Below are 26,700 nucleotides of genomic sequence, written 5' to 3' on the forward strand. Positions count from 1 at the left end.
TAAAATTAAGATTAAACACAGGGAAAGAACATTCTCACAGGTGAGGATGGTGTTGAACCCTAGAATAATCGTTTCCCAGATACCTTGAACAAAAATCGAGCAGTTAGAGAAGCCTGACCGTGAAGCAAATTTGACTTTTGTCCCTCTAGATAACTAAAGTTATATTTTTGAAAGTAATGGTGTAATTTGAATGAGTGTAGAGAAGCGCTGAAGACTGAGCTTTCCGCCTTCAGACCTGAATTTGGCAGCAGCGTGGCCTTAGTCAAGCCTCGGTTTCTACACCTGCAAAGTGGGAATAATACCTACCTTGGAGAGCTGTTGTGAAGATTAAGGGAGATAATACATGTAAAGTACTTAACCATTGCCTGGTGGGGTAGTTTTTATGACCTAGATCCTAAATTTTTCACTGCTAATGTTGCTACTCTTGGTACTTTTTACTGGCTGGCATCTGCTTGCTTAAGTTTGTAACATAGTAGGAGCATTAACAAGGTCCCACGGTGGGGACCTTGGTCGTTTGAAGAGATCGGCCCTCCCGCCCATCCCCCCACCGCCCCACTTTGGAGACGCGGCCACCACCGCGCTGGCGCAGAGAGAGGGAGGACCGGGCCTCATGCTGTTTCTGGCCTGAGGTTTTGCGTGCCTTTGTTTTCCTTTTGCTCTATTCGTGTATTCCTGCTTAGGGCCTGTGCGGGGAATTAGGAGCTCAGTACTGAAACGGCGGTTTTCCTAAAGAGTACCGGACGGGCGCGGGAGCTGACGCCTGTAATCCCAACACTTTGGGAGGCCGAGGTGGGCGGATCTCTTGAAGCCTGGAGTTCAAGACCACCCTGGCTAACGTGGTGAAACCCTGTTCTTACTAAAAATACCAAAAAAAAAAAAAAAAAAAGCCAGGAGTGATGGCGCGCGCCTGTAATCCCAGCTACTCCGGAGGCTGAGGCAGGAGAATCGCTTGAACCCAGGAGGCAGAGGTTGCAGTGAGCCGAGATTGCGCCATTGCACTCCAGCCTGGGCAAAAAGAGCGAGACTCCGTCTCAAAAAAAAAAAAAAAAAAAAGTACCTTCCGTAGTTCTCATGCAACGGAGGGGTTCGACCTGTAACCGGCCTGAAACCGAGCGCTGGCGCAAGATTTGCTCAAGCCCCTCCTCTTGGCCAAACTTTCCGGAGGGGAAGGCTTTCCGAGGAAACGAAAGCGAAATTGAACCGGAGCCATCTTGGGCCCAGCGCGCAGACCTGCGGAGTTTCCCGTGCAGACGCCCCGGGGCCACTTCCAGTGCGGAGCAGCGGGGGCGTGGGGGCCTCGAGGGGCTGGCGCGGCGCAGCGGTCGGGCCAGGGTCGTGCCGCCGGCGGGTCGGGTCGGGCAATGCCTCTCGGGCGCCATGAACCCGCGGCAGGTAAGCCGGGCCGGCCGGGCCGGCCCTGGACCTTCGCCGCCGTCTGGGCTCGTTTTCAACCTCACAGGCTTTGTGTGGAGTGCGTAGCGTGTGCGTCTTGTGAGTGTTAGAGTGTGTGTGTGTGTTTGTGTGTGTGGTCTTGCCAAGCAGCATTGCTGGTTTAGGAATTTGTGCGTCGTGTGTGTGTGTGTGTGTGTGTGTGTGTGTGTGTGTGTGTCCGTTCTTGCCAAGCAGCATTGCTGGTTTAGGAATTTGTGAATTTGTATCCTGCTCATTAATTCTGCAGAATGGAGCAGTGCGTGAAGAGGGCTTGGGGGAAAATGCGCCCCCGCCTGGGTAGGAAGGCCTGAGCCCATGTCAAGGCAGACATCTCGTCTGCCTTTCTGCCAGGGCCCCTTGTGAACCCCCTACCCCCGCTTAAGCCCCACTTGAACAACGTTCGGACTTTGAGCAGCGCACACTATCCTCAGCGCACCTTATCCACCTCCTGAAGGCCTTCTGGGAGTTAAAAATGGCCCTTAAGCTGTAGGAGAAAGCTTGTTAACCACTATAAATTGTAGCTAAAAACTGGAAAAACACAATGTCCTTCAGCAGGTTAATAGATAAACCGAAATACATCCACATAATGGGATACTGCTTAGTAGCGAAGAGGAAATACTGTTACAAGTAACAACACGGGTGACTCACAAGTGCGTTATGCTAAGCACGAGAAGGCAGACTCAAAAGACTGCATACTGTATGAGTCCATTTATATGACATTCCGGAAAAAAAAAAACACAGTTATAGGGATGGAAAGTGGATCCGTGGGTGCCAGGGACTGGGTATCGCGGAAGAAATTGATTGTTAAGTGGTATGAAAAAACTTTTTAGGGAAATAGAAATGTTCTATATCTTGATTGTGGTGGCGATTGTCGAAACTCATAGATTTATACACTTAAAAGGATAAATTTTACTGTATCTAAATTATATACCTCAATTTTGTTAAGAGATATATATATATATATATATATATTTTTTTTTTTTTTTTAAAGCACTCCTTTGAAAGGATTAAGGACGCCTGACTTGAAGGAAAAGCATTTCTGCACAGGTGTCAGTGTATTGCACTGTGGAACCTGTGTGGTAAAGGCAAAGGGGATAGTGCTTATCTCTTGATCCTAAATATATGAGACCAGATTAACGTGAAATCTGGGGGGCAATGAATGTTAAATGAGTTGTTATGTAATTTGCATAGAGGTGATGCTGAGAGATTTAGAAAGGATCACTATGGGTTGCTTGCTCACTTTCTTGCTCTTCTGTTCAGTAGCTTTCCAAATGGCTGTACTCAACGGTGGCTTGGTTTTTAGGGGATTTAAGGGGGGCAAAAAGAAAAATTAATAATCTCCTCCTCTCCCTCTAACCCTACTGCCCTAAGATATCCTGTAGCAAACTTACATCTCCTTTCTTTTCTCTGTGTTCATTCCATTGTGCGTACACATACACATTCATGGATTTTCTCTTTTTGTTTAGGGAAAAAAAATTATAATGTACATATTATTCTACAACTTTTTGTTGTTTTATTTAACATTATATGATTCCTAAATTATCCCCAGGTGAATACAAATAGATATGACACATTTTAAAAAAATAAAATAACTGGCCAGTCGTGGTAGCTCATGCCTGTAATCCCAGCACTTTGGGAGGCCGAGGAGGGCGGATCAGGAGATGGAGACCATCCTGGCCAGCATGGTGAAACCCCATCTCTACTAAAAATACAGAAATTAGCTGGGTGTGGTGGCGTGCGCCTGTAATCCTAGCTGCTCTGGAGGCTGAGGCAGGAGAATCACTTGAACCCGGGAGGCGGAGATTGCAGTGAGCTGAGATCACACTGCACTCCAGCCTGATTGCAGTGAGCCGAGATCATGCCACCGCACTCCAGCTTGGCAACAGAGCGAGACTCCGTCTCAAAAAAAATAAATAAATAAAAAATAAAAATAACCGTGTGAGTACTATTCCATCGAATGAATGTATCATAATTTAATTATTCTATAGACAGACATTAAAATATTTTCTAGATTTGGGCCAAGAGTAGCAGTTTAAAAAACATTTAGCTTTTAACTGACTTTAGCCACTTTGAAACACAATTTTTTTTCCTAAGGTCACTCAAAGAGCTAATAGGAGAACCCCTAAGTCCCATAATTCAGCTGCGGGAGCCAGCACTCTGTACACACATTTGCCTCTGTCCCTAGCAATATGGTGGGCGTGAGGGTGCAGCAAGAGGAACAAGAAGGAAATGATTGCTTGCATAGCGGCGTCTTGTTCATGCAGTCATTCATTCAACAAATGTTTCTTGAGAATCAACTTAGTGCCAAGTGCTAGGGAGGTTGAGATGATTGAAGCATAGTCCTTGACCCCCAAGAGCTCACCATGGAATCAACTGAAGCCCCTCATCAATACTGTGTTGGGAATATTGAGAGTGGAGAGTTGAGTATAACTTATAGGACACCTAATGTTAATTACCTTTCAGACACTGCAATCTGTGTGTGCCATAAAAAAAAAATCCAGTAGCTCTGATACAAAGTAAAGTAAATGGTTTAACAGGTGCTGAGTGGGAGAAGCTCAAGGAGAGGAAACCCCAAGGGCTGAAGAAGGTGGGAGTCAGGAGTCTCCTGAAGCAAGTGGCATTTAAGGAGCTCTATAAGGGAAGGGTCAGAGTTGTGATAGGTGGCTGTGGAGGGAGATGTGCCACCTGGATTGGCATGTAGAGGGACAGAAAGATTAGAGGCCTTTGCAGTGGCCCAGTAAGAGGTAATGAGGGGCTGGAACTGGAAGAAAACACATTTAAGAGACAGTACAGAGGTGGCAGACAAGGCGGGACTTGGCAACTACCTGATTAGATCCAGGAGATGAGGCCAGGAGGCAGGCAGCAAAGATGACTCAGGTTTCCAGCCTTAATAGGCTAGGAGGAGAGTGATGCCATTAGCAATAAGAACTACAGGAGAAGGAGCTGAGTTTGAGGGAACTATTAATTTGGTTCAGAATATGTGCTGTTTGAGTTATGGCAGGATATTGAAGTGGACAGACTGTCGTCATAGTTGGAAATTCAGATCTTAAGCTCCCACACAAGGTAGTGGCTGGACATAGATTTGAGTGCTCTTGCTTCAGAGGGCTAGTTTAGGTTGGGGCAGTGATTAAAGCAACCTAGGAAATAACTTATTAAAGAAGAAGAGGTCCTTAAAACCTTGGAGACTATTTATATAAAGGGTGGATCCGTTAATACAGTAGCTATTAAAAAATTATAAGGGGTGGGAAAAAGGGGCAAAGAAGAAAAAAGAGGTGAAAGACCTTTGGTGCTGTGTCACCAAACCCTGGGAGGAGAATTTTTTAAAAGAAGAGTGCTCAATCCACAGTGAACTCAGGCATGTTTGTTAAACACAATTGACCACCACACAGTGAAGACCCAACTGAGGTTCAAGAGAAGGAATTTTTATGGACCCTGTTAGCACAAGTCAGGGTCCTTCTCCAGTACCGTTGGGAGGCTTTGGAGAAGAAAAGGGGGACAGTGGGCCTTGGGTGGAGAAGGGAACTGACCATGAGATCCAGGTGGGGTGAGGAGGTGTGTGAAGTCAGAGTGGGGAAGAATCAGGGTGGCTGACTGGCAGCTTCACCGGGGTCATGCGAGGAGCAGGTTCCACCAGAGTAAGGAGTGAAGTTGTAGAAACACAGGGAAGTCACCATCAGAAAAGAGCAGGAGTCAAGAAGCTATGGCCCACAGGTACAAACTACCTGTTTTTATAAATAAGCTTCATGGTAAATGAATTTTAAATAAAGTTTTGCATATTGTGTGAGGCTGTTTTTGCGCTACAGTGGCAGAGCTATCTGGCCCTTTATAGAAAAAGTTTGTCAGCCACTGGAAAGGAGTTGCAGGATTTGAGGTCTTGGTGTGATGGCCTAGGTTAGAGTCATAGTGAGATTGAAGGAGTAGCTAGACAAGCCAGTTGTGTGGCAGAAAGGTAGGGATGGAGATCACTGGGTTAAGTATCCTTGTAGCCAGGACACCATGAGAGTGATTGACAAGAATGCTGAAATCCCCTAAGTGTGTCAGGATGTGGAAGAGTAGAAGGCTAGAGTTATGGAAGAAAGGGTCCCAACTCTACCTGTGCAGCCGTCAGGAGAGTCTGAGGAGGGGGTGGTGAGTGTGAGCAAATGTTGCCAGAATCCCTCCTCCCAGTCTACAAGCCCCAGGGAAAGGAAGCAAGGTGTTTACTGATACCCCCAGGCTTATAAGTACTTCCTGGCTCCATCACCCTCCAGTGAACAGCCCTGGGGAGAAGACAGTACTGGTTTGCAGGTGGGTGGGTGGGGAAAGGGGTCACAGGTGCTCGGTGTTTGGTAAATGTGCATATGAGAACATGGGGTTGCTTGTGCCTTGTCCGTCAGGGTTCAGAAGAATGTGCGGTGGAAGCAGCTATGGGGAGGTAGCTAGGGAAGGTAGGACTGGTCTGAGGTGGTGTGGAGCAGATGCTGCCAGCTCCACACATCCAGGAGAGCCTGGGTGGTTTGGGCAAAAGTCTCTGGCATCCCTTCGGAGCCTGGTTACCACACTGAAGAGTGAGGACAGTGTGCCATTTTTATCAGGAAACCCTCCAGCTCCCTGAAAACCAAATTCTGATCCTCCTGGGATGGCAGTGAAGAGCCACAGAGATGACTCTGAGGTCCCGTGGCCTTTTCCCACCTGGAGATTGTTTTTGTTACTGCGCTGTTACAGCCTTGGAGGACTGGGGTTCAGCTTCATCCAATCACATTTCTTCTTTTGTCATAGTCATCTGAACGATAGATCTTAGAGACAGGTGGGCAGGGGGTGCACTGGCTGTGCACTGGTGAGCCTGACTCAAGGAGAGGTCATCTCGTCCCCTCCCTAGTCCCATCTCCCTTGGTTATTGTTATTTCATGTGATTGTTCTGGTTATTTCAGGTTATTCTGTTTTTGTTTTCAAAACAAAATAACATTTATTTGTGTTCTGATTTTAAAGGGGTAATTGTTTTGATAACTAGAAAATTTCCTTCTCAACTCCCTTAAATTCTGTCAATGGGAAAAGTAAGTTAGGTTGCTGGAGAGGCTGTGCTGAGGCCTCAGAACCTCTGTACTCCTGGAAGTTCCGCGTGCTTTGCCTCCTGCCCCCCTCTCTCTGTGTTCCTGTTGGCAGGCCCCTAGGCAGGATTTAGGAGGTAGGCAAGTCACCCTAGACAAGTCATAAGCCCATGGCTCAATTGCCTTCTCAGCCCATCAAGGGCTGTTCCACAGGCAGCAAAGGGAGGGGCCTCCACAAGTTCACCACTGCAGCCCTAATTCATTTTCTTTTCCACTGTCTTATTCTGCAGGGGTATTCCCTCAACGGATACTACCCCCATCCATTTCAAGGCTATGAGCACAGAAAGTTCGGATACCAGCAGCCTGGGCCAGGATCTTCCCCCAATAGTTTCCTGCTTAAGCAAATAGAGTTTCTCAAGGGGCAGCTCCCAGAAGCGCCGGTGATTGTAAAGCAGACACCGTCACTGCCACCTTCCCTCCCAGGACTCCAGCCAAGGTTTCCAGTACTACTTGCCTCTAGTACCAGAGGCAGGCAAGTGGACATCAGGGGTGTCCCCAGGAGTGTGCATCTTGGAAGTCAGGGGCTCCAGAGAGGGTTCCAGCCTCCTTCACCACGTGGCAGGAGTCTGCCACAGAGAGGTGTTGATTGCCTTTCCTCATATTTCCAGGAACTGAGTATCAACCAAGATCAGGAACAAAGGATCTTAAAGTTCCTGGAAGAGCTTGGGGAAGGGAAGGCCACCACAGCACATGATCTGTCTGGGAAACTTGGGGCTCCGAAGAAAGAAATCAATCGAGTTTTATACTCCCTGGCAAAGAAGGGCAAGCTACAGAAAGAGGCAGGAACACCCCCTTTGTGGAAAATCACGGTCACCACTCAGGCTTGGAACCAGCACAGCGGAGTGGTAAGACCAGACGGTCATAGCCAAGGATCCCCAAACTCAGACCCAGGTTTGGAACCTGAAGACAGCAACTCCACATCTGCCTTGGAAGATCCTCTTGAGTTTTTTGACATGGCTGAGATCAAGGAGAAAATCTGCGACTATCTCTTCAATGTGTCTGACTCGTCTGCCCTGAATTTGGCTAAAAATATTGGCCTCACCAAGGCCCGAGATATAAATGCCGTGCTAATTGACATGGAAAGGCAGGGGGATGTCTATAGACAAGGGACAACCCCTCCCATATGGCATTTGACAGACAAGAAGCGAGAGAGGATGCAAATCAAGAGAAATACGAACAGTGTTCCTGAAACCACTCCAGCTGCAATCCCTGAGACCAAAAGAAACACAGAGTTCCTCACCTGTAATATACCCACATCAAATGCCTCAAATAACATGGTAACCACAGAAAAAGTGGAGAATGGGCAGGAACCTGTCATAAAGTTAGAAAACAGGCAAGAGGCCAGACCAGAACCAGTAAGACTGAAACCACCTGTTCATAACAATGGCCCCTCAAAAGCAGGGTATGTTGACTTTGAAAATGGCCAGTGGGCCACAGATGACATCCCAGATGACTTGAATAGTATCCGTGCAGCACCAGGTGAGTTTCGAGCCATCATGGAGATGCCCTCCTTCTACAGTCATGGCTTGCCACGGTGTTCACCCTACAAGAAACTGACAGAGTGCCAGCTGAAGAACCCCATCAGCGGGCTGTTAGAATATGCCCAGTTCGCTAGTCAAACCTGTGAGTTCAACATGATAGAGCAGAGTGGACCACCCCATGAACCTCGGTAAGAGACCACCCAGGAACTGTACCTAGGGTTGGGGTCAGGTGCTCTTGCTCCTGACGCAGTCTTGGCTGATTTGTGAGCAGTGCTGTTTGGTGGTGCCTATCTTTTCCTCCTTCCCTTCTGCCTTTTAGCTAAATCCCCCTTGATTGGCCCTTTCTCCAGATGTTGAGCAGGGAATATAGACCTTGGACCGGCTAGAATCTTGGCTGAACAAGGGGGAGGTTGACTCTGTTGGCTGTAATGAAGCTTCTTTAGAAATGATTGGTTTTGGCCGTACGCGGTGGCTCATGCCTGTAATCCCAGCACTTTTTGAGGCCGAGGCAGGCATATCACAAGGTCAGGAGTTTGAGACCAGCCTGGCCAACATGGTGAAAAACCCTGTCTCTACTAAAAATACAAAAATTAGCTGGGCGTGGTGGCGTGCGCCTGTAGTCCCAGCTACTCAGGAGGCTGAGACAGGAGAATCACTTGAACCCAGGAGGCAGAGGTTGCAGTGAGCTGAGATTGCACCACTGCACTCCAGCCTGGGCCACAGAGCGAGACTCCATCTCAAAAAAAAAAAAAAAAGAAATGATTGGTCTTGGGGGCCGGGGTGGTGGCTTACGACTGTAATCCCAGCACTTTGGGAGGCTGAGGCAGGCAGATAAGGAGGTCAGGAGTTCGAGACCAGCCTGGCCAACATGGTGAAACCCCATCTCTACTAAAAATACAAAAATTAGCCGGGGGTGGTGGTGCTTGCCTGTAATCCCAGCTACTTGGGAGGCTGAGGCAGGAGAATCACTTGAACCCAGGAGGTGGGGGTTGTAGTGAGCCGAAATGGCGCCACTGCACTCCAGCCTGGGCGACAGAGTGAGACTCCATCTCGGAAAAAGAAAGAAAAAAGAAAAACATGATTGATCTCCATGCATCAATGTCATGCCTGCCTCCTAAGGCCAGAGGTAATGAAGACTTAATTCCCTTCTGTAGGCCTTCCCCTCCTCCCTAAGCTGTTTCTGAGAGAGGTGCAGGAGCAGGTGGGTTGGGGCAGACTGCATACACAGAGTGGGGGTGGGTTGTGCTGCTAAGCAGCAGCAAGTCCACAATCCCCCCTCTGCATAGCTCCTGGGGGGAAAGGATGGAGGAGCGCGTGCACGGCTGCCTGCCTGCCTATTGAAGGTGGTGGTTCTAATTTTATACACCTCCTCTGCACAGATGGGTAGGCTAGCACTTGCTGCCACTCCTGAGCTGTGAAGTCAGCGATTACCTCACTCAGATAGCTGGTCAGGCCCTGCACTGTAGGTCCTAATAGGCCACTGGACAGATCGAGGAAAACAGGAGCTGCTGAAGGGCGTAACAGAGAGCAAAACCACTGAAGTTGAGTGGCTGCAGCTGCAGCCAAGGAAAGAGCCAGTAGGATGGGGGAGAATTCCACTGACCTTTATGTTTTCCTAGCCTGGTTTCTAGGGGTGTAGATTCCTGGCTAGGGCCCTTATTCCTTGTCTTGACTGTCTTCATGACACCAATTTGGCATTTCAGGAGAGCTGTTAAGAAAAGGGGTTGTGTCTGTCCAAAAGCTGGCAAGGCCAGAGCTGGATTGTTTGGGGTAGAGACTGGATGGCCGTCATTCTCTTTTGCCTCCATCCCTCCTCCTCAGAGTTGGAGCAAAGCAGTGGATTTTGTGGTTAATCATTCTTTGGACTCACACTATAAGAAACATTGGTGCCATGTTCAAATATATCAGAAGACCTAGGAAATAAGAAATTTGACCTACTTTTCTAAATGAGATCCCAGACTGAGCAAAGAACTCACCACATTTGAAAGCTTGAACAAAGCGGAGCCTAGGCTAAGTCCGGAGGCCTAGAACAAATGCTTTTTTATTTTCTACATAACAAGGGGAAATTCCTTGTTATGTAGAAAATAGCTTGAGACAAATGTTGCTATAGAATGACTCATAACAAACTAGAGTGATATAGGTCTAGGGACAAAAGCAGGCCACTGATAAGTGGCAGATGCCTGATCCCCCTAGGTAGTGGGGAGTGTGAGACTGGGTTATAAGAAGCCTTCACTATCTTTTAGGACCCTCCCTTGAAGAGGCCAGTCTACCACAATTGCTTTAGAATGAAGGTCTTTTGGTTGCTCACAAGACTATAATGGCGATTTTTGGCTCATCATTTTTGTGTGTGTGGGTTTTATCTTAATTCATTGTTAAGAGATAGTGGGTTTCCCCTGAGCTAGTTTCCTATCATCTGTGCCTATGTTTGCTTCACTGAGCTATGGGGAAAGAGTCACTGGCTGCTTTGTTTACAAAAAGAAAGGACAGGCTGAGCCTTAAGGAGTAGGAAGGAGTTCCTTGGCCTACCCTTCATCTCCTCCACAAGTGAAAAGCTCTTTAGCATAGCAGAAAATTCCAGGTTGAAGGTCTCTTTGGAGAAGGCAGAAGGAATGACCTAGACTCCTGTTCACACATCTAATCACTTTCCGTCAAGATTTAAATTCCAGGTTGTCATCAATGGCCGAGAGTTTCCCCCAGCTGAAGCTGGAAGCAAGAAAGTGGCCAAGCAGGATGCAGCTATGAAAGCCATGACAATTCTGCTAGAGGAAGCCAAAGCCAAGGACAGTGGAAAATCAGAAGAATCATCCCACTATTCCACAGAGAAAGAATCAGAGAAGGTAGGTGTCCTCCTGCCATCTGGGAGGATATCAGTTCCCTGTCAGTGTCTGGATTGTAACTGACTCCCTTGAAGCAATCCCAGCCTAAACAACTGACACCGTCTCAGAGTCAGCTTCCCACTCTTCCCTCTACCCTATCTCATACCCAGCTCCTCTCTCTGCTCCTGTCCCAACATAATTGGATTTACAGAATTTCCGACTTGAAAGAGACCTGAAAGGTTATTGAGGCCAATCTCCTCTCTTGGAAGATGCGGAATGAGAGCTCCAGCAGCCCCTTTAACTTTGGGAAGCCAACCCCTTGACAGTTAGTTGGTGGGATGAAAGTCCCCCATCCCCATCCCCTCTTCTGTGATGGACTAACCAGTGTTTTCTTAGTTTTGTTTTCTTCTTGTCTCTCATTTTCTCTAGACCGCAGAGTCCCAGATCCCCACCCCTTCAGCCACATCCTTCTTTTCTGGGAAGAGCCCTGTCACCACATTGCTCGAGTGTATGCACAAATTGGGGAACTCCTGCGAATTCCGTCTCTTGTCCAAAGAAGGCCCTGCCCATGAGCCCAAGTATGTCCCACGTGTCCTCTGTCCAGCTGAGGTTTTCTCAGAAAGAAAAAGAGACACATTTTCTTCCTTGCTTCCTCAGGGATGGCAGATTGACCAATTTCTCCTGTTTCAAAATGGGGAAAGGAGGGCTCTGAGGGCCTGGTTGCTGCTTGTGAGGCAGACAATTAGGGATTAGGAATTCAAAGGGAATTCCTGGCCCACCCTCTATCTCCTCTATAAGCACTAGGGAGGTTCACGGCTTGGAGGTCACTCACTGTTGGTGGGACAGAAAGGTACAGGACCTGAGAAGCTCTCTGCCTGTGGGTCTGTAGACTCACGTGTTCAAGAGAAGTGTTCCTGGAAGAGGTGAAACTAGGTTGATGCTTAAATGTTGAAAGGGGTCAGCCAGGCTAAGAGACACTGGCTGTTCAAGGCAGAAGTGACTGCATGAGATGTGACTGCACAGAGGTGATGTGTTCAAGGAAATTACCAGTAGTGGAGGATGGCAGCCTGGCAGAGGCTAGGTCAGGCTCCTCAGTCAAAACCATTTTAATCCTTCTACTTGCTTCATCTCCTGTCAGGTTCCAATACTGTGTTGCAGTGGGAGCCCAAACTTTCCCCAGTGTGAGTGCCCCCAGCAAGAAAGTGGCAAAGCAGATGGCCGCAGAGGAAGCCATGAAGGCCCTGCATGGGGAGGCGACCAACTCCATGGCTTCTGATAACCAGGTAGGGCGTTTTCCTACTCAAAAGATACAGGTCGTTTTTAGCAACTGAGTGGTTTAAGATTGCTAGTGAGTCCCTCAACATTTCCTGAAGTGTTTACGGCTCCTCTGTTTGATGGATTCTCCTTTAGCCCGAAGGTATGATCTCAGAGTCACTTGATAACTTGGAATCCATGATGCCCAACAAGGTCAGGAAGATTGGCGAGCTTGTGAGATACCTGAACACCAACCCTGTGGGTGGCCTTTTGGAGTATGCCCGCTCCCATGGCTTTGCTGCTGAATTCAAGTTGGTCGACCAGTCCGGACCTCCTCACGAGCCCAAGTGAGTGTCCTAGTCCTGGCTAATGCATATGTCACCAGTTGGGGATGGTCTGTAACCCAGGGAAAACAAGGGTGTGCTTTAGCTGTGTAGGACAGAAGGGGCGAGTTGAGGGAAACAAGTCCAGCCCTGTCTCCACTTCCTCTTAGAAGACAATAGACCTGCCAAGAGTGAATGCAGTCACTCTTCCAGTAAGCGTGATCCTTTTTAATTTTTTGACTAGTTTTAATTTTTAAAGAAATGTATAGGTACATTAAATCATTCAGGCCAGACGTGGTGGCTCACGCCTGTAATCCCAGCACTTTGGGAAGTTGAGGCAGGTAGATTACCTGAAGTCAGGAGTTCAAGAGCAGCCTGACCATATGGTGAAACCCTGTCTCTACTAAAAATACAAAAATTAGCTGGGCATGGCGGCGGGTGCCTGTAATCCCAGCTACTCGGGAGGCTGAGACAGGAGAATTGCTTGAACCTGGGAGGCGGAGGTTGCAGTGAGCTGAGATCGTGCCACTGCACTCCAGCCTGAGCAACAGAGCAAGACTGCATCTTGAAAAAATTATTCAAGCTGATGGAAAAAGTCATTTCAATGAAAAGTCTCATTTCCATCTCAGACTTCTAGTTTCCCTCCCCAGACCCATATACTACTATAGCCCTGCATTAGCAACGGGGATGCGGTCTGAGAAACATGGTTTTGTTGTTGTGAGAACATCAGAGTGTATTCACATAAACCTAGATGGTATGAGCTCCTACACATGTACAGGCTGTATGGTATGGCCGGTTGCTCCTAGGCTACAAACCTGTACAGCATGTAACTGTAGTGAATACTGTGGGCAGCTGCAACACACTGGTAAGTATTGGTGTCTATCTAAACAGCAAAAAGATACAGTAAAAAGACAGCATAAAGGATAAAAAAACACTACACCTGTATAGGGCGCCTGCCATGAATGGAGCTTGCAGGACTAGAAGTTGCTGTGGATGAGTCAGCCAGTGAGTGGAGAGTGAACGTGAGGGCCTAGGACATGACTGTACACTAGTGTAGGCTTTGTAAACACTGTTCACTTAGGCTAACTACATTTATTTAAAATATTTTTCTTTAATAAATTAACCTTAGCTTACTGTAACTTTTTTACTTTATTTTTATTTTTTACTTCATTATTAACTTTTTTATTTTTTGTTTCTTTTGTAATAATATTTAGCTTAAAACACAAACATGTTGTACAGCTATCCAAAAATATTTCCTTTGTTTATATCCTTAATTCTATAGCCTTTTTTCTGTTTTTGAATTTTTTTTTTAACTTTTAAACTTTTTTGTTGAAAGAAAACAAATATATCTTCTGTTTTATACGTTGACTCCTTTACTTACCAGACTTCTTGCATAGCTGCATAGTATTTCATTGAATAGAAGCTGACAAATTCAGTTTCTCAGAGATAAACATTTAATAGGGACTTAGGAACAGAAATGATGTCTTGGGTGGCTGCAAGGCGGTGGATCCCTGCACTTACCCTCCAGAAAGTATGCTTTCTATAGAGGCTTTTTTGGTTAAACATGCAGCTGGTCACACCTTATACTTTCTTATGAAACTTATAAGCACTAGCTGGTAGGGAGGCTTGGTAGACATCTTTGTGTGGAATTATTTATGCTACCCAACACCTTGGGATGCGGGAGTCAAATATTGGTGGTCATGGTGGTTTTGCATCAAGATGGCATCACTCTTGCCATGCAACAGGCATGTTTTGTTAATCTCTAAGGTCTATCACAAAGTGGAAAAGCAAGGTATAAAGTGAGGGGAGAGGTGAAGATTGTCTGTATATGGCTAGAATATTTTGTTGAAGGATCGAAAAAACTGGGAACGTGTTTGCTTCTGGGGAAGGAGGGACACTTTTATTGTACACTCTTAACTGTTTGAATTTTCACATGTTTGGCATCCACTTTGTCCATTTTAAAGGCATTAAGGAAAAAAGCTTATAAAAATGCTATCTTATTACTTTAAATTTGTCTCTCCTTAATAGAAGTAATGTCAGCCGGGCACAGTGACTTATGCCTATAATCCCAGCACTTTGGGAGGCCGAGGTGGGTGGATCATGTGAGCTCAGGAGTTTGAGACCAGCCTGGCCAACATGGTAAAACCCCACCTCTACTAAAAATACAAAAAATAGCTGAGCATGGTGGTATGCCCCTGTATGCCAGCTACTCCGGAGGCTGAGCAGGAGAATTACTTGAACCCAGGAGGCGGAAGTTGCAGTGACCTGAGATTGTGCCACGGCACTCCAGCCTGGGTGATGGAGTGAGACTCCGTCTCAAAAAAAAAAAAAAAAAAATTAGAAGTAATGGCATTTCACTTATTCATATTTATGTGTTATTTGCATTTCCTTTTCTGTGAACCACCTGTTCTTGTCCTTTTCCAGTTTTCTTTCAGATTGTTACTCTTTATGGATATGTAAGAACTTTTAACGTAATTTTTTAAAGTAGCCCTTTGCCCAACATGACCCAATTTAGAACACACATCTGCCCACTGTTTAAGCCATCTGGAAAAGGAGGGGCCAGTCTCCCTCCATCTGCTCTTCTACTAATTCATATCCTTCACTCTCAATAAGCACCTCCTTATCTTCAAGCACAGTCCTTCAGATGATAGGTTCAGTTCATTTCCTCTTTCTCTTCTGTGAAATCTTCTATGAAATCCTTTCTAGGACTTCAAGTCAGCCATTCATTGAGAATGTAAGAACTTACTATGAACTAGATGGAAGATACGAAAAATTGCTGCCCCTGAGTGTGTGGCAGACATATAGCCATAACAGTATTGAAATGTGCCATCGGAGGTGAATGCAGAGTGCTGTGGGGACACAGAGGACACTGCTGCCAGTGTCTGCCAGGGAGCTGAGGAAGGTTGCATAGAGAGGGGAAATGCTAATTGAGTAACTACGTTTATTAACTATCTCGTACAATAATATACTCTAGTTCCTTCTTAATGTGGATTATGCTGGGTCTTTTTTTCCTTTCTGTCTACTCTTGTTGGTGACATTAACTAATTTTATGACTTCTTTTCTTTTTTTTTTTTTTTTTTTTTTTTAGAGATAGAGTCTCACTCTGTTGCCCAGGCTGGAGTGCAGTGGCGCAGTCTCAGCTCACTGCAACCTCCGCCTCCTGAGTTCAAACAATTCTCTTGCCTCAGCTCCTTGAGTAGCTGGGATAACAGGCATCTGCCACCACATCTGACTAATTTTTGTATTCTTAGTAGAGACGGAGTTTCACCATGTTGGCTGGTCTTGAACTCCTGACCTAAGATGATCCACCCGCCTCGGCCTCCCAAAGTGCTGGGATTACAGGCGTGAACCACCGCGACAGCCATGACTTTTAATATCTAAATGCTGGAGACCACTCGGAGCTCCAGATTCCTCCATCTAGTTGCTTACTTGTCACCTCTGTTTGGATGAACATCCCTAATATGACATGTCCAAAGCAGAACTCTTGGGTTTTGCCCCCTTCACTTCATTTCCCCCAAGTCTTTCCCAGCTCAGTAAGTGATACCACTGTCTACCCAGTGGCTCAAGTCAGAAACCTGAGGATCATCTTTTCCTCTATCTCCTTTACCTCTTTCATCAACTCATCCTTAAGTCCTATTGGTTATACTTAGAATTTCTATCCCAAATCCCTTCCTCTTCTTTCCACGTCCGGCATCAGCACTCTAATCCAAGCCACTGTCTCATCTAGACTGTCACAATAGCCTCCTAACTGATCTTTCTACTTTATTTACTCAACACTTATTTATGGAGTATCTTCTATTTTTTTTTAGAACAGGAACCAAACATTAACCAATAGTCACCTAAAGAAATGTAAGATCTCATATTTGATAAGTATTCCAAAGGGCTGGAGTTGCAGTGAGAATCAATTATAGCACAGTTTGACTTAGTAAGGAGAGGGGGAAGGGCTTCCCCAAGAAGTACTGCCTGAGCTGAGACTTTAAGGATGATGAAGAGAGAAAGACTGAGGGTTCTAGGCAAAGGGCACTGTTAAATCCTGTGGTGGGAGAAGAGCAGAGCTGGCAAAGAGGCTGAGAGGAGGCACTTAATGGGTGGAGCAGAGAGCACGAGGGAGGGCTGGCACTAGAGGAGATTAGAGAGTTGATCAAGGTGGCCCACCAGGGCCTGCCTTGTTAGTCACGTTAGTGCTTTTACCACAGAAGCAGTGGAGAGCCATTGAAGGTTTTTAATAAAGGACTGTGACTTTGCCTCTCCCCACACTCTTGTCCCTTTCCCAGCATTTTTCTTCTTAATTTTCTTTCCTCTGCTGAGAGAACCATTTCAGACCTTTGCCTCTTTCTTCAGATTTCCACCCATACCCGTTGCTCACTTTAAACTACGTTACTTCACACTTAATTGAAAAAATAGCAATAAGCATACAAGAAATACCTCATCTTCCCATTACCAAACTACCCCCTACCTCCATCTGTACCAGCAAGAGTGAAGGACGCATCCCTCCTATCCCGGTGTCCTGGATCCCATCCCTCTCATCTGCTCTAAGACTTTATTGCTTTGGTCGTCTCCTCTCTCCTTGTCTGCAGCTGCTCCATCTAGATCATTCCCACCAGCCTTGAAACATGCCCATGACCATCTTTTAAAAACCTTCCCTCTACCCCATGTCTCCCTGCAGGTACCATCTCATTTCTTTGCTTCTCTTACAGCCAAACTTCTCAAAAGAGTTATTCATACTCATTGTCTTCACTTGAGCTCATTTCACTAAAAAGGCCAATCACTAGCCACATGTGGTTATTGAGCACTCGAATTGTGGCTAGTGTGCTGAGGCACTGAATTATTAATTGCATTGTAATTAACTTAAATTCAGTAGCCCCATGTGGCTAATGGCTACCATATTGGATAGCACAGCTCTAAAGGATTCTAATTGCATAATTAACAAACTTTATCATATATGTAAATATATCATACCAATATAAAACTTTGCACATAAGAGTTCATATTCTTTTCAAACACATAGGGCAGTTATGAAATTCTCCTGGATCCCTGAGGTAAAGAATACTACACAGTCTGTCCCTCCTGACCGCCTTCACCATCTTCTTTTCATGCCACTGTCCCTCTCATTCTGAACTTAAGCCCCCTGGCCTGCAAGAGCCTGCCAGCATGGGCAAAGAAAGGAGTGAAGGCATTCATTTGCTTCGGATCATCAAGGAACAGTGAGAAACTCCATGTGGTTGAACATAAACGTTGATTCCTTTTACTGCCCGAGCTGCTAAGTCTTGAAACTGAAGCCTCTGTTGTATGCAGTTAGAGTATCCAAAGCTGGGTTCTCAGCCAGTAGATTAGGATCTGGTTGAAAGCTAGGATTCTTGATGCCTTGTCTGGTACATTTCCAAGCTGTTTTGCTCCACCATGCTCTTCCCTCTGTGTTTGGAAATTCCCAGCCGGAGCGGTGGAAGCCACCTCCCTGCTCCACTTGGGCACTTTATTGTCAGCACAGCTCATGGGCCCAAGATCCATTCCTTACCCCAGAGTTAGCTCAAGCCTGCCAGGAGTCAAAAAATAACTCCCAGCAAAGCTTGGGTCCTGGCCTAAGGCCGACGTTGACCTAATGACCTCTCCAGGTCAAGTCCCTTGAGCTAATAGGAAGTAAATGAGGGAATGGAGTTGGGCACTTTAAAAATCAGACAGTGTATGAAGTAACAGTGACTCGTGGGGAGAAAGGTAGTCCCTTCTCATTTCTGCTTAAGAAGAGAGTCCAAGTTGGTGCGAGCATTTCGTTAAGCCTTCCTCATACTTCATAATCTTCCTTTATAGTAAGGACAGGCTCAGAGCCTTTGCAGGTAACAGTATCTAGTCAGAACTTTATAACATGATTTTATCATATTCTGTTTTACAGCCACCTTCAATATGTGGCAAGTGATACTGGTTTTCCATTTACAGTAGTGAAAGAAAGTTTCCTATTTCAGTGTGTTTACATTTTTATCTCTTTTTTCATACCTAGTATTATGGATATTTACATTTTTAAAGAGTCTGTTTATTTATTTTAGAGATGGGGATCTTGCTCTCTTGCCCAGGCTGGAGTGCAGTGATATGGTCATAGCTCACTGCAGCCTTGACCTCCAGGGCTCAAGTGATCCTCTCACCCCGGCCTCCCAAGTACCTGAGACTATAGGCACACACCACCGTGCCCAGCTAAATTTTTTTTTTTTTTTTAAGAGACAGGGGTCTTGCTATGTTGCCTGGGGGATTACTATGTTGCCCAGGCTGGTCTTGAACTCCTGGCCTCAAGTGATCTCCCACCTTAGCTCCTCGAGTTGCTGGGATTATAGGTGTGAGCCACAGTGGCTGGCTCTAAGAAGTCAATTTAGAGAAAAATATTAAGTAATAGTCCAAGTAATACCTGGATCTGGCACAAATCATGTGGTGATTCATGAATGACCAAAACTAGGAAATGCTGCCTTAGAAACAGCTTCTGTTTGACGGGTCCATATGTTTGCAAGACTGGCCACATCTTCAGCAAAACTAACCCTTCCTTGGAACAACTGTCAGGGTCTGGCACTTGTCTTCATCCTCCGCTTCTCATCCCAAAGGTTCGTTTACCAAGCAAAAGTTGGGGGTCGCTGGTTCCCAGCCGTCTGCGCACACAGCAAGAAGCAAGGCAAGCAGGAAGCAGCAGATGCGGCTCTCCGTGTCTTGATTGGGGAGAACGAGAAGGCAGAACGCATGGGTTTCACAGAGGTAACCCCAGTGACAGGGGCCAGTCTCAGAAGAACTATGCTCCTCCTCTCAAGGTCCCCAGAAGCACAGCCAAAGACAGTTAAGACGTCTACTTTTGGTGTCTTTTTGTTTGCGGGGGGGGGGGGGGGTCCTAACTCCTCTCTCAATGGAGGTGGCTCTTGCTGTCATGCGAGTTATTCCTAGGCTTTACTCTTAGCCTCAAGAGAGCACATAACTGGGACACTAGATGTAAGAAGGAAAAGATGACTCACACGACAAGTAGAGCTTGATCTCCCTGCCCACGGTGAATATGGTGGACACAGCCTCAGCTTTGTGGTGCTGACACAGCCTCCTTTCCCCACAGCTCCCTCTCACTGGCAGCACCTTCCATGACCAGATAGCCATGCTGAGCCACCGGTGCTTCAACACTCTGACTAACAGCTTCCAGCCCTCCTTGCTCGGCCGCAAGATTCTGGCCGCCATCATTATGAAAAAAGACTCTGAGGACATGGGTGTCGTCGTCAGCTTGGGAACAGGTGAGTGAGGCTCTGAGACATGCCGCCTCCCGTGGCGCCTGAAAGTGGGTCCCTCTCATCCTCCCCTGGAGTCCATGCATGCAAGTCCAAGACAGGGAGAAGAGACTTCATTTTAGCTGCAGTCAATTCAGAGTGAGGAATGAGTTCTTAGTTCTTAGAGGAGAGAATATGGGAGTCTAGGATCTGAGAAATTGAGGCTGTTTCTGCCTTGAAGCTTTCAGAACAAATAGCCTTCATCCTGTTTGCCATCGATTTCCTTCCATTATTCTATTTCTGTTTTAAACACCTTCCTAGGGAATCGCTGTGTGAAAGGAGATTCTCTCAGCCTAAAGGGAGAAACTGTCAATGACTGCCATGCAGAAATAATCTCCCGGAGAGGCTTCATCAGGTGAGTGAGATCAGAGCTGTGGCCTGGCTGCCCGGCTGTGGAGAGCTCCAATTCCCTGCCCCACATGGCTCCGACACGGCCTCTGAATCCCCCTCAGACAGATGGGTCATGATGTGGTAGTGGCAGCCTTTGCTTTTCACCCGTCCATTTGAACCTGTCTGATGGAATCCATCCCCTCTGTGACCTGAGCTGCTTCCCACTACTCAGCCTGTTTTTAAATGCTGTCCTTTTTTCTGCTAACTCTGCTGCTTCATGTTCTTTTCTAAAAACACAAAATGACCTTTTAGTCGTCAGGGCCTTGGGGATGAGGCAGCTTTCCATTTCCGTTTGAGGACCTACACAACCTTGATGCCCTGCCAGCTTTCTCCTCTAGCTCACCTTTTCTTTAATTTATGAAGGGAGAGACTTGGAAAGGAGCAACAGCTTCCTGTAGTCCTTGAATCAGTTTGCTCTGCCCTAGAATCCCTGTAGCTGCCATAGCGAGGAGCCCTCAGCAGAAATGAAGGAGACCCAAAAGGCTAAGTATGCTTTATGAAATGCTGGGGTCTCCCCTGGAGAATTTCCACCTAATAAACTGTGAAAGGTCTGCAACATTGAGGCTTTTCCTTACTTGCTCATTTGGAGGTCAGATTATAGAAGCAACTGCTTTTCCCAGACTTGAACCTGCCTTCCTAACCAGACTTTCTTTTTGTAGGTTTCTCTACAGTGAATTAATGAAATACAACCCCCAGACTGCGAAGGATAGTATATTTGAACCTGCTAAGGGAGGAGAAAAGCTCCAAATAAAAAAGACTGTGTCGTTCCATCTCTATATCAGGTCTGTACAGTTCCTGTTGCTGCCAGGGCGGGCCCTGCCAGGCTGTTAGAATTGGGTATCCGAATGCTCTCCTGGCCTGTAAATCGGACCTCATACAATAAGCCACACTCCACTGTGGGTTTGAGGTCCATATTCAGGTGTAGAATGACCCACGTGTACTGCTATCCACCTCGTCTCCCATGGTAGGCCTTAGAAAACATCCCTTACTTCTGTCACATCTGACTGTTTTGGAGCCCCACGAAATTGCAGATTTCCCACAGGTGAGTTTTAACAGCCACCCCTGTTTTTCAGCACCGCTCCATGTGGAGATGGCGCCCTCTTTGACAAGTCCTGCAGCGACCGTGCTATGGAAAGCACAGACTCCCGCCACTACCCTGTCTTCGAGAATCCCAAACAAGGAAAGCTCCGCACCAAGGTGGAGAATGGTGAGTGATATATGCCCCCGCCTCCTTTCCGCAAAAGGTTCTGCAAGGTCCCCGGACCCCAAGTCTCTGCAAGGCTGCTAGGATTTTACCATTAGTCACTGGGCACAGAGGTGCTGTTTACAGGAAAGGGAAGACCTGGGTCAGGGAGCTGTGTGGTAAGATCAAGGTTCCATTTTGAATGTGTTAGTTTGGGAGACCTGGGAGATCCCCAAGTCAAATAGGAGGTGGGGGTTCCCATGTGGAGCTCAGAGGAGGGAGCTTGGCTGGAAATAGAAATATGGGAGTCATCCCCCTATAGGGTCTTCACGGCCATGAGAATGCATAGGATCACCTCGAGAAAGGAGGGAGGAAATGAAGAGTGCAGCCCAACCAAGCCCTGCGGAGTTGACAGATGAGGGTGCCAAGTGCCAAGGTCCCCTCCTGTCTAGCTGGCAGTTGACTCTGCCTTGTCCACTGGCTCCTTCTCTCCTATCCTCTCCTGTCTCCTTACTGTCTCTTCGCATCCACTCCATTGCGTTCAGGCCACGTCAGCAGTCATCATGGTGGTCCTGAAACCCTGCTAAATACCCTAAAGTATAGACACAGTTACCATGGAGCCAGTGCTCCACTCCTAGGTATATGCTCCAGAGAGATGGAGATCCGTGTCCACATGGAAACTAATAGGTGAATGTTCATGGCAGCATTACTCACAAGAGCCAAAAAAGTGGAAACAACCCAGACGTCCATCAGCTGATGGATTCATAAATAAAACATCAAATATATCCATAAATTGAATATTATTTTGGCCATAAAAAGAAGTGAAGTGCTGATACATTCTTACAATATGGATGCACTTGAAAACTTGATGATGCCAAATGAAAAAAGCCAGTCACAAAAGATCACATGTTGTATGATTCCATTTATATGAAATGTCCAGAATAGACAAATCCATAGAGACGGAAAGTAGATTAGTGGTTGTCAGGGCCAGGAGTGGGAGAGTTGGAGAGATGAGGAGTGACTGCACCAATGGGTAGAAGGTTTCTTTTTGGAGCGATGAAATGTTCTAAAATTGACTGTGGTGACAGTTGCAGAACTCTGTGAATATACTAAAAATGACTGAATTGTATGCTTTAAATGGGTGAACTGTATGGCATATGAACTGTATCTCAGTAAAGCGTTTTTTTTGTTTTGTTTTGCTTTTTTTAAACCCTATAGTGGTTTCCCACTGCACCGCATATACAAGCAAAACCTGCTGTGATCACCCGGCCTCCTCTCATGCCACTTTCCCCATCCCTCGCATATGCTCTCTCCACACTGGCTCTCTGTCAGGCCCCCGAACAGCCAATCCGCTGGCTGCCTTGGGGCCTTTGCTTTTGTCCTGTGTGCCTGAAACACTCTTACTCCAGCTGTCCTCCTCCATGTCTGGGCTCCCCTGCTGCTGCTGTCCCAGGAGGTGTCCCCTGTGGTCCTCTGTCATAGCTCCCTCAGAGCCTTCAGAGCACTGTCAGCATTTGGAATTCTTCCGTATGTACTGGCTACTGGTTTAGTGTCTATTCTCTCCCCTTTCAATCTCCTCACCACCATAGATGTTTTAGGAGGACAAGGATCTTACTTGGTTTTGCTCACCGTTCTTTCCCAGCACCAAGCATAGCAGGGGCTGTGAAATATGTGAAGAATGAATGAATGTAGCCTGTGGCCCAAGCTTAAGGAGGATAGAAACCACGCCAGGGAGTGGTTTGGTCCATTGGCGCCTGTGGGTCTGACCCAAGTCTCTCACACAGGAGAAGGCACAATCCCTGTGGAATCCAGTGACATTGTGCCTACGTGGGATGGCATTCGGCTCGGGGAGAGACTCCGTACCATGTCCTGTAGTGACAAAATCCTACGCTGGAATGTGCTGGGCCTGCAAGGGGCACTGTTGACCCACTTCCTGCAGCCCATTTATCTGAAATCTGTCACATTGGGTAAGGGGCCTGCCTTGGGATCTAGAACTGGTCTGTCCTTCTTGTGCGCAGATCCCAAACTGCACGCTTTGTTGCCAGGTGTTTTGTCTCCCCTGTCAAAGTGAGCATGAGTCACTCCTCAGTAATTGATTGAGTGTCCAGTCTGCTGTGGTAGGAAGATCCTGGTAGCCCCAGTCAGAAGGTGCTTCCTAACCAAGGCAACTGTTTCTCTTTCTTGACAACCGTATCTTGTACCTCCAAAATCCCCACATGCCTCTGCCTCTTAACAGCATTTGGTGCAAACACAGGTATATACGTTTCTCTTTTTTGTACTCAGGTTACCTTTTCAGCCAAGGGCATCTGACCCGTGCTATTTGCTGTCGTGTGACAAGAGATGGGAGTGCATTTGAGGATGGACTACGACATCCCTTTACTGTCAACCACCCCAAGGTGCTATAATCCCCTTCTATTTTCCCTGACATTTTCCTCCTTTTCAAGCAGTCATGTAAACAGAGGAAAAATGTACACTGTGGGCAAGGGGAACATTGCTCACAGTGGTAACCCACATTGGAGCATTGCCCACAGTGGCCCACCACCAACATTGGTTGGTGTCCCAAGAACTTAAACTTTCTTCCTTTTGGATGCCAAGGGCTTTTCTTCTCTTAGTCTAGAATTAATCTGAATCGAGGTGGAGTTAGTATGTCTAGAGTGTGCTCAGTCTTAGCCAAACAGAACCCTAAGTACATAGGAAAGATCATGACCCCACACTTCCTCTCTCCTATGAGTCTTGAGTCCCTGCTTCAGAATCTTATTCCTGAAAGGTTTCCATCTTTCTCCCGTTGCTTCTGGGATTCCTAGGTTGGCAGAGTCAGCGTATATGATTCCAAAAGGCAATCCGGGAAGACCAAGGAGACAAGCGTCAACTGGTGTCTGGCTGATGGGTATGACCTGGAGATCCTGGACGGTACCAGAGGCACTGTGGATGGGTAAGGAGACAGGAGAGCGCAGTGAGGACCAAGCCTCTGCCCTGACTTGCAAGGGTGCATCATACCTCTGCAGTCTCAGGGCTTGAGAGCCGCCTCCCCTCCCACAGTGTCTCCACTGTGAGCTCCTCATCTTACAGGTCCCAGGTGAATAATGAGTGCTTTTGTTTCTCTAGGCCACGGAATGAATTGTCCCGGGTCTCCAAAAAGAACATTTTTCTTCTATTTAAGAAGCTCTGCTCCTTCCGTTACCGCAGGGATCTACTGAGACTGTCCTATGGTGAGGCCAAGAAAGCTGCCCGTGACTACGAGACGGCCAAGAACTACTTCAAAAAAGGCCTGAAGGATATGGGCTATGGGAACTGGATTAGCAAACCCCAGGAGGAAAAGAACTTTTATCTCTGCCCAGTATAGTATGCTCTAGTGACAGATGGATTAGGGTGTGTCATACTAGGATGAGAGAGAGGTAGGTCGTAGCATTCCTCATCACATGGTCAGGGGATTTTTTTTTCTTTTTAAGCCATAATTGGTGATACTGAAAACTTTGGGTTCCCATTTATCCTGCTTTCTTTGGGATTGCTAGGCAAGGTCTGGCCAGGCCCCCCTTTTTTCCCCCAGGTGAAGAGTCAGAAACCTAAGAAGTTCTTTTCTTTCTACCCAAAGCATACATAGTCATTGAACACCGGCGGTCCATTTCCTCTTAAAAGTTTTGTTTTGATTTTTTTCCATTTCCTTTCCCTTTGTGTTTGCTACACTGACCTCTTGTGGTCTTGATTAGGTTTCGGTCAACTCTGGATCATGTCAGGGACTGATAATTTCATTTGCGGATTATGCAGACCCCTCTACTTCCCCTCTTTCCCTTCTGAGATTCTTTCCTTGTGATCAGAATTTCTCCTTTTCCCCCTCAGAGGGCAAAGAGGTGAACTTAAAGGATTTGGTGAAACATTTGTAAGGGTAGTAGTTGAAAACTGCAGTTCCCAGTGCCACGGAAGTGTGATTGGAGCCTGCAGATAATGCCCAGCCATCCTCCCATCCTGCACTCCAGCCAGCCGCAGGGTGGGGCAAGGCAAGGCAAGCTGCTTCCCTGGAAGTGTATCCCTTTCCCTGGCAGCAGGGAAGTCTAGAACCAGCCAGACTGGGTTAAGGGAGTTGCTCAAGCAATAACAGAGGTCTCACCTGGCAGATGACACAGAGCACTTCCCAGGGAGCACGGGCATGCCTTGGAATATTGCCAAGCTTCCAGCTGCCTCTTCTCCTAAAGCATTCCTAGGAATTTTCCCCGGCAATGCTGGGCGTACACCCTAGCCAACTAGTAGGAAAAAATCCAGGACAAATCCTAGAGGGTATAAAATCATCTCTGCTCAGATAATCATGACTTAGCAAGAATAAGGGCAAAAAATCCTGTTGGCTTACGTCACTGTTCCACCCAGCATAAAATCTCTCATGACAGTGACACCAAGGGAAGTTGACTAAGTCATATGTAAATTAGGAGTATTTTAAAGAATGCCATAGATGTTGATTCTTAACTGCTACAGGTAACCTATAATTGAGCAGATTTAAAATTCAGGCATACTTTTCCATTTATCCAAGTGCTTTCATTTTTCGAGATGGCTTCAGAAGTAGGCTCGTGGGCAGGGCGGAGACCTGATCTTTATAGGGTTGACATAGAAAGCAGTGGTTGTGGGTGAAAGGGCAGGTTGTCTTCAAACTCTGTGAGGTGGAATCCTTTGTCTACACCTCCATGAACATTGACTCGTGTGTTCAGAGCCTTTGTGGCCTCTCTGTGGAGTCTGGCTCTCTGGCTTCTGTGCATTCTTTGAATAGTCGCTCGTAAAAATTGTCAATGCTTGAAACTATTTCCTTTACTCACGTTGAAGGGACTTTGTTGGCTTTTAGAGTGTTGGTCATGACTCCAAGAGCAGAGCGGGGAAGAGCCCAAGCGTAGACTTGATGCCGTGGTGATGGCTGCAGTCCAGTTTTGTGATTCTGCTTTTACGTGTCCCTCGATAACAGTCAGCTAGGCACACTCAGGAGGACTACTGAGGCTCTGTGACCTTCAGGACCTGAGCCTGCCTCTCACCTTTAGATGACAGACCTTCATCTGGGAACGTGCTGAGCCAGCACCCTCAGATGATTTCCCTCCAAACTGCTGACTAGGTCACCCTCTGTCTGGTAGAGACATTCACATCTTTGCTTTTATTCTATACTCTCTGTACTTTTGACCAAAAATTGACCAAAATAAGAAAATGCAAATTCTAAAAATAGACTAAGGATTCCTTTGCAGAACACCAAAGCATCCCAAGGAACTGGTAGGGAAATGGCGCCTGTCTCCTGGGGTGGAAGAGGCCTGCTCCCTGGCTCTGGGTCTGCTGGGGGCACAGTAAATCAGTCTTGGCACCCACATCCAGGGCAGAGAGGTCTGTGGTTCTTAGCATCAGAAGGCAGCACAGCCCCTCTCCTCTTCAGGCTACAGGATTGTCACCTGCTGAGTCCTCGGGTTGTTTGGCCTCTCGGGTCCATCTTGGGCAT

The 26,700-nt window shown here is 46.8% G+C and overlaps 1 protein-coding gene across 2 annotated transcripts; it reads left to right on the plus strand.

The window, feature by feature from the left end:
- The first annotated feature begins 1,106 nt into the window (after positions 1 to 1,106).
- On the plus strand, positions 1,107 to 24,713 carry ADAR (adenosine deaminase RNA specific). 2 transcript variants are annotated; one of them, XM_003259367.4, is made up of 15 exons: positions 1,107 to 1,392; positions 6,749 to 8,187; positions 10,653 to 10,836; positions 11,245 to 11,393; positions 11,954 to 12,098; positions 12,226 to 12,416; positions 18,974 to 19,121; positions 19,465 to 19,636; positions 19,931 to 20,024; positions 20,719 to 20,841; positions 21,133 to 21,266; positions 23,027 to 23,209; positions 23,526 to 23,638; positions 24,047 to 24,174; positions 24,348 to 24,713. In XM_003259367.4, the coding sequence occupies exons 1-15, from the start codon at positions 1,378 to 1,380 to the stop codon at positions 24,583 to 24,585; spliced, it is 3,456 nt and encodes a 1,151-aa protein (XP_003259415.2). In that variant the 5' UTR covers positions 1,107 to 1,377; the 3' UTR covers positions 24,586 to 24,713. The 2 variants fall into 2 exon arrangements, with proteins under 2 accessions (XP_003259415.2, XP_003259414.2); XM_003259366.4 differs by having other exon boundaries at positions 1,108 to 1,392; positions 18,974 to 19,199.
- Positions 24,714 to 26,700: the final 1,987 nt, after the last annotated feature.

The sequence above is a fragment of the Nomascus leucogenys genome, chromosome 12, assembly GCF_006542625.1.
Source record: "Nomascus leucogenys isolate Asia chromosome 12, Asia_NLE_v1, whole genome shotgun sequence".
Classification (NCBI taxonomy): Eukaryota; Metazoa; Chordata; class Mammalia; order Primates; family Hylobatidae; genus Nomascus; species Nomascus leucogenys.

Coding starts and splice junctions, on each gene's coding strand:
- ADAR (XM_003259366.4), top strand. Junction 11,394..11,953: donor GGCCCTGCCCATGAGCCCAA/GTATGTCCCACG, acceptor ATCTCCTGTCAG/GTTCCAATACTGTGTTGCAG. Junction 19,200..19,464: donor CAGAAGCACAGCCAAAGACA/GTTAAGACGTCT, acceptor CTTTCCCCACAG/CTCCCTCTCACTGGCAGCAC.